At 37.9% G+C, this 7,342-nt stretch overlaps 1 protein-coding gene across 13 annotated transcripts in view; it reads right to left on the reverse strand.

Annotated features, from left to right (window-relative positions):
* The window catches only part of LOC105922765 (glutamic acid-rich protein), a 28,965-nt gene extending 21,623 nt beyond the window's left edge, over nucleotides 1–7,342 (reverse strand). For 10 of the 13 annotated variants that reach the window (XM_036138557.1, XM_036138559.1, XM_036138563.1 and 7 more), the window contains exons 1-16: nucleotides 7,109–7,342; nucleotides 6,938–6,994; nucleotides 6,222–6,293; nucleotides 4,742–4,819; nucleotides 4,601–4,669; nucleotides 4,038–4,112; nucleotides 3,872–3,943; nucleotides 3,712–3,765; nucleotides 2,903–2,977; nucleotides 2,748–2,819; nucleotides 2,585–2,638; nucleotides 1,389–1,448; nucleotides 1,245–1,304; nucleotides 1,071–1,130; nucleotides 919–984; nucleotides 775–831 (exon numbers count right to left, since the gene is read on the reverse strand). In XM_036138557.1, coding sequence (XP_035994450.1) covers nucleotides 775–831; nucleotides 919–984; nucleotides 1,071–1,130; nucleotides 1,245–1,304; nucleotides 1,389–1,448; nucleotides 2,585–2,638; nucleotides 2,748–2,819; nucleotides 2,903–2,977; nucleotides 3,712–3,765; nucleotides 3,872–3,943; nucleotides 4,038–4,112; nucleotides 4,601–4,669; nucleotides 4,742–4,819; nucleotides 6,222–6,293; nucleotides 6,938–6,994; nucleotides 7,109–7,111 — 984 coding nt within the window. In that variant the 5' untranslated portion in view covers nucleotides 7,112–7,342. The remainder of the gene's footprint in view (nucleotides 1–774; nucleotides 832–918; nucleotides 985–1,070; nucleotides 1,131–1,244; nucleotides 1,305–1,388; nucleotides 1,449–2,584; nucleotides 2,639–2,747; nucleotides 2,820–2,902; nucleotides 2,978–3,711; nucleotides 3,766–3,871; nucleotides 3,944–4,037; nucleotides 4,113–4,600; nucleotides 4,670–4,741; nucleotides 4,820–6,221; nucleotides 6,294–6,937; nucleotides 6,995–7,108) is intronic. The other 3 variants (XM_036138558.1, XM_036138565.1, XM_036138568.1) reach the window with 3 other exon arrangements.

Below are 7,342 nucleotides of genomic sequence, written 5' to 3' on the forward strand. Positions count from 1 at the left end.
TAAAACATAGGAGTGGACAGAAGCATGACGGCAGTACGTCTGACATGGAGTCAAACTACGGAGGAGCAACTTGTAGAATTACCAAGGCAGCAGGCTTCGTTCTACTGAGCCTCACATTTGACAGTGAGCATCGACACTTCTGTCTTTTTCTTCTTCTACTGTTTACATTTGGCTTCCAGATAGACGAGTTCAAGTAGCGCCATCTCTCTACGGGGCTGAGTCCAATGTGGTTTTTAGACGTACAGTGTGAGCAGCCAGATTACATCAGAGCATCGGGCCGTACAGTAAGAACTGATATGGTGAGCTGTGAACTTTTAAACCATTAGTGTCGTCGTACAGTTTGAGCTGTACATGAGTACAACGATTGAAAATATCGTACAGCGTATGCCCGGCTTAAGTGGAGGAGGATGGTACAAAACTTTGCTTTTGGTAAAGTAACTAGACATACAGAACAAAACAGAGCTCCTCTCTCTAGATTGTCCTGGATTTGAACTGCAAGTCCCCCGTACTGAAGTTATAAGCCACGCCTCCTTTGGTTCTGCAAGCCGAACTTCATCCTTTGAAAGCACACTCAGTAAAAAACGCTCACGGAGCATAACAATGTCCTAACCCTACTGGTTAACCATTATGTTAGGAAACAACATTGCGCTAAAATCCGAGTTCTGACATCTGGGGTAACAAAAACGCAGCAACATTACATGTCAGTAATGTGTCATCTGCTCTCATCCGAGGACTGAAACCATCACGTCTCATGAACCACACTCAACGGCTTACCTGAGACTGAGACCTGGCACCTTTTTTCTTGAACATCCCGCTAAAGAATCCCTTTTCCTGAAAAACAACATACCAAGTCAATGTCTTTACGACGCCTAACGACCAATCCCGTTGAGTCTGACTGCATCAGCTAAAAACCTTCACCTTTGTGTTGTTCTCAGACAGATTCTCACTGCTGCCAGGGAGCTCAGCGGCTGCACATACATCCTCCTGAGGGTGGGACAGAAACTCTCATCACTTAGTCTCATCCACAACGTATCGCAGCAGTAAGATGAATCAACAGTCACTGGTCCTACCTGAGATGGCGCTCTTGCTCCAAAAGGGTTTTTAAAGATTGCACTAAACCCTCCTGACTCCTGAAGACAGAAAGTCATACGTTTAGGACATCCCCACATCCTGAATATTCATGGTTAAACGAGCATGTTCTGTACATTTAAGTTCATCTGCTTTTAGTTTGAAATAATCCTTACTTTGGTCTTAGAAAGACTGTCGTTGCTTTTCGAGAGCTCGCTTTGTGCAGTCAAATCTTCCTGAAGGAACATAAAATAAGACTCATTAACCAACCTGTATTCATCCAAGTACAGTTAAACGGCAAATAGATGCATAACTGGTACCTTTGAAGCTGCCCTCGTTCCATTGGCTTTGGGAGACTTTTTCATCTTCCCGGCTGACTCCTTAGAAGGAAATAAAACATAATAGGAAACATGATAAATGAAATTTGATTCTACCAGAGCACTGATCTGGTTTGCTGTGTTTTACAGTGAAAATAACGGATGCTTTGTTTAAATCGACCGCTGCTGCGCTCGGACAGATGGGCAGAGATGCACTGTGTCAGGACTTCATCTAAAACGCTGATGCTGGCACGTTCGAGCTCTCCCAAACAGAAACAAAAAAGGCTCAGAGGCACTGCCCACTGCTGGCTAACCAAATATATCTGGATACATGCACACATATTGGCATTTTGGTGAATTAAGATGACTATAAAATATATATTTTAAAATGGGGATGCAGCAGCTAACTACTGAAATTAGTGATTTCTGATCCTGAGTGTGGAGGTCCTGATCAAGGCGTTTTTTAATTATCTTCCTAACAGTGTTTTCCCCCCCAGTACAACAATATTGACTGCTCTGCGAGGTGGAGTCAAATGTTTCTAGTCAGGCATTTGTGTGAGGGAGAGCTTTACAGAGAGCAGCTGAATCACTTCATTAAATTGATGATGACTGGTGCAAAGTTTCTGAAGCAGGGAAAGTATTTCTGTAAATTGTGTCAACACGCAATTACAAAGAAAACAAGCAAAAATAATTTAGAAACCAAATCATCAATGAGTCATATCAAAATTGAGAGAAAACATGCAACGGTTGTCTCTCATCACAAAACTAATCAGCCTGAAAACATTATGGTTGTGAACAAAATGAACAAACTGAATAAGACTTTAGCAGAATGAGTCAAGTCAGAAATATCCTTAGAAATAAAGAGCTCTGTTAAGATACGACATCTGTCTCTGTCTAGAAAAATAGAGACGGCAACACTTGGAAAGTCATTGGTGAGCAAGTTAAGATATAATCACAACATCATCACAGACCATTTAATACCAGTGAAACGTATGATTTATTTTACTGCATTTACATTAAAGTATCTGACTGGAGCTGGTCTCTTTTGTAAGGACTGATTAGTTGTAACCAATGAAATTCCTTCTTGGACATCCCTTAGTGCCGTTATTTTACCACTTATTTAAAACGCTGAATTCAGAGCAAAGATCATAAGCCGCTGTGATGTTTCTTAGTTTACATGAACCCTGAATGAGACTCACCTTGGTGTTGGTGCTCTCTGAGAGGTTTTCATCGGCTGTGAAGTCCAGCAGATCCTAAAGAAAACATGGCGACATAACATTATATTATTGCACTTAGTGATGAAGTTGTCATCATTGTCACTGTGTTTTGTTTTAATGAAGAGTTTGAGTAAAAGATGCTCACCTGAGAAGGCCTGCGGGTGTGTCCTAGTCGGGGGGACCGCTTCAGTATTCCACCAAACATTCCTGATTTATCCTTAAAGTGGTAAAAAAAAAAAAAAAAATTACATTTTCAAGCTTTTACATGAAGGAAATCTCTCAAATATAACAAATCATTACCTTTGATGATTTATTGTCTGCTAAGCTGTCACTACTGACAGACAGTTCAGGGTGTTGTGAGGAAATCGATGCCTCCTGGAAAAAAAGGGTTACAGGATAGCTTATTAGAAAGATGAGCATGAAAGCAGTAAAGGAGAAACGGTTTATTATATTTGCAAGATGCAAAAAAAAAAGACTTAAAAGTAGATTTGAAAAGCAAAAGGGAATTTGTTTGTCAAGAAAACAAAAAGGCCAAATTTTTACACCGTTTTGTTTTTGTGCCACACTTCAGATTTTTAATTACTAGAATTGCAAATGTCAACATTAATATTGAATCTTTTGCCATTTATTTATGTCCATTTTTTTAACCCCCGTTTATCCTTGCATGGAGAAGAATAGCCCCTAAATAGCAACACGTGTTTCCCAAGCAGAAGCCGGGTATCACTAGAAAACCCACGCATGCAGAGGGAGAACATGCAGAAAGAGCTGCAAGGCAACAGCGCTAATGGCTGCACCGCCATTAAGCCCCATGAACAACAGTCTAGCTTACACAGAACAGGGAAAATTTGTAAATTGTGTCAAAACCCAATTACACAGAAAGCAAGCAAAAATAAGTTAGAAACCAAATCATTAAGGAGTCATATCAAAATTTAGAGAAAACATGCAACGGTTGTCTCTCATCACAAAACTAATCAGCCTGAAAACATTGTGGTTGGGAACAAAATATGAATAAACCAAATAAGATTTTAGCAGAATGAGTCAAGTCAGAACTATCCTTAGAAATATAGAGCTCTGTTTATTTCCATTTTATTATATAGAAAAATGGAGACCTTTGTGTTGGTGCTCTCTGAGAGGTTTTCATCGGCTGTGAAGTCCAGCAGATCCTGAGGAAAACATGGCAACATACCATTATATTATTGCACTTAGGGATTAAGTTATTATTTTCACTGTGTTTTGTTTTAATGAAGAGTTTCAGTAAAAGATGCTCACCTGAGAAGGCCTGCGGGTGTGTCCTAGTCGGGGCGACCGCTTCAGTATTCCACCAAACATTCCTGATTTATCCTTAAAGTGGTAAAAAAAAAAAAAAAAAAAAAAAAAAGATTACATTTTCAAGCTTTAATGTGAAGGAAAACCCTCAAATATAACAAATCATTACCTTTGATGACTTATTGTCTGTTAAGCTGTCACTACTGACAGACAATTCAGGGTGTTGTGAGGAAATCGATGCCTCCTGGCAAAAAGGGTTACAGGATAGATTATTACAAAGATGAGCAGTAAAGGAGAAACAGTTTATTATATTTGCAAGATGCAAAAAAAGGAGACTTAAAAGTAAATTTGAAAAGCAAAAGGGAATTTGCTTGTCAAGAAAAAAAAAAGGCCAAACTTTCACACCATTTTCTTTTTTTGCCACACTTCAGATTTATAATTACTAGCATTGCAAATGTCAACATTAACCATATATCTTTTATCATTCATTTATTTCCATTTTTTAACCCCTGTTTATCCTTGCACGCGTTTCCCAAGCAGAAGCCGGGGTATCGCTAGAAAACCCACGCATGCAGAGAGAGAACATGCAGAAAGAGCTGCAAGGCAACAGCGCTAATGGCCATTAAGACCCATGAATAACAGTCTAGCTTATAATTGTTTATCCTGACACATTTACTCGTGATCAACAGCACTGCTGCTGGGGAGAGTAAATTAGCAAAAGAGAACACAAACCTGAGGCTCATCGTCCTTAGTTGATTTAGTTGTCTTCTTGAACATCCCTTTAAACATTCCTCCTTTGTCCTGAAGTCGTGGGGAACTGCATTAGTTTGCATCCGTAGAACATTCAGACATTAAATCCTCTCAGTAACTCACCTTACTACTGCTGCTGCTGTTGATTTCTGCCAGACTGTCGCTGCTTGTCGAGAGCTCGCCGTTTACTGACAAACTGTCCTGCAGAATTAAAACCTCGACAGTCAAACCATTTATGTACACAAGAAACCTGAACATGTTCTCCACAAATGTTGTATTTTATTTTTTTAATACATTGATTTGCTAAAGTATTTCTACCACTTTTTGACTCATTACAAAACACAAACTTTAATTCATAGGGATTTTTACGGCATAATCGTGAAGGGGGAAGGAAAATAACACATAGTTGATGTTTTTTTTTCCTCTTATATAATTGACTGAGAACTGTGGCTCCCCTGTATCCACCACCCTGAGTCAGCCTTTTGGTAGAACCATCCATTGCTGCAATTACAGCTGCAAATCTTTTGGAGTATGTCTTTGCACGTCCAGAGCAGATTCTTATTAAAAATAAAATAGCTGATGCTTGGTCTGACTGAAGGAGCATTTTCTAAAAAGCATTTTTCCAAGTCTTTTCAATTACATTTAGGTCTGGACTTTGACTGGGCCATAGTAATAAGTAACCATGCTGACCGGAGCTCCCGTCCCATTACTCTGACTTCTGTTGGACGGTGAATCTCGGTGCAGGTCTAAAAACCCTTGCAGCCTCTTAAAAAGTTTATTTTTTTGCCATAAATTTAGCTCCATCCATCTTCCCATCATTTCTGACCAAGTCTCCTGTGCCTGCTGAAAATAAAGCATCCCCACAGCATGATGCTGCCACCTGTTTCCATGATAGACACAGGGTTTTCCATTTATTTGTTTTTTCTACTTTATGTTTTTAACATAAAAAAAAAATCAGAATAAAATACTTGGAGGTTTGTAGTTATAAGTTGACAAAATGTGAAAAGTGCTATTTGTGTTAAAACCTTTACATGGCATAGTATAACAAATTTTAAAGCTTCTAATGGCAAGATTTAAGAAAAATGGCAAAAGATTCAAAGCAAATGTAACAATTTAAATCCCGATACAGGTAATTGTGATAAAATTTCACATTTAAATTCTTTTTTTATATTTTGTTTGCTTTAAAAAAATTAAAATAACATCTTACGCTTGCAAATTTTCTTTGTATCATAATTGATAGGTTAGACAAAAGAAAATTAATTTTCCTCATGTTTTCTGACTTTTTATGTAGGGTGTGTAAATATATATTCATTTTATGTTGTCAATTATATGTTCAGAAAAATTCGGACTTTGTAGAGGTCTTAGAAATATTTGTATCAAAAAATATGGCCACATTTGGAGTTACAGGGTTAACTTTGAAACACTTTCCAGCTAAATAAAAAAAAAAAAAAACTTAAACAGCTAATGTACTTAATTGCATCATTCAGACCCATAAAATAATCTTAGTCCCCATTTTATATCATCACAACAAGGCATGATATAATATCAGATATAATATCAGATATCAGAATAAAAGATAAACCTATTATATTCAGCGTGTTACCTGTGCTTTGGCGGATGGTTCTGCAGCCTTGGAGGGTTTCTTGAACATCCCACCAAACAATGAGGCTTTATGCTAAAAGCAAAAAGGGAGAAAAATCACTGAATCTCCAGCGTAGGCATTTCTAATGAGCAGCACATGATTTAAAAAAATCTCTTTGATGTTTATGCTCAAACCGCAGGTCTAAACCTTAATTTCATATCTAAGCCTGAAGAACAGATGACAGTAAAATGTTGCTGTATTTCCTCATTCACTGTTTTTAAGCAAACAATGCAAAATATGAAAATCATTTTGTGTTTTTAATGATAATTCAGTGAAAAGATACTCCCCCGGAGTGAGTCCTGTTGTTTATTAGTGAGGGCAAATCTTTCTATTTACTAACATATCTTTGTTACAATTTTACACCCCTGCACTTCATTTATGGATACTTATTAAAATGAGTTTTCTCTATAGCTGTGAGGCCCACAATGCCCTAACTGTGAAATATAAAGTACTGGCAGGTCAAAAATCCAATACTTAAAAAAAGCAAATAAATATATATCAATAAGTATATGAAGGTTTCTGTTTTCTTAGTTGCTCATTAATAACCTAAACACATCAATTCAGTTGGTATGACAGAATCTAAGATTATTTTTGATCAGTAAAACACAATTAGGAGTAGTTAAATTAAGTAAAATCGCTTTTGTTATTTTCAATCCACAACACAAACAGCAACTCACAGCGACAGTTCCTCCATATTCGCACTCCAGGTCCAGATCCACTTTATCATATCGCTCCTATCAGACAGTGAGGGGGTAAAAATTCAGCTTCAGTGACATTTTAACAGCTGCCTTTATCCGCTGGGCGTAAGTCTGTATTTTAAAACAAAATATATGTGATCGTTGACGTACCATTTAACCCCCTTGATCCGTGTGAAATCCGTCCGTTCAGCTGGTAAAAACAAATATTAAGTGTCTGGGGTTTGCGTCGTGTCCGTGTTGGTCTGGTCTGTCCGCCGTGCAGTTTAAAGACCTCCCTGTTCGGTAAAAATATTTATAAAAATTAACTAAATATGTGGAGAGGGCTTCAGATGGTTTTTAATCTGAGCGTGGCGTCCTTTAAACTGCTGGATCTCGTCTAGTTTC

This window comes from Fundulus heteroclitus, chromosome 6, assembly GCF_011125445.2.
Source record: "Fundulus heteroclitus isolate FHET01 chromosome 6, MU-UCD_Fhet_4.1, whole genome shotgun sequence".
Taxonomy (NCBI): Eukaryota; Metazoa; Chordata; class Actinopteri; order Cyprinodontiformes; family Fundulidae; genus Fundulus; species Fundulus heteroclitus.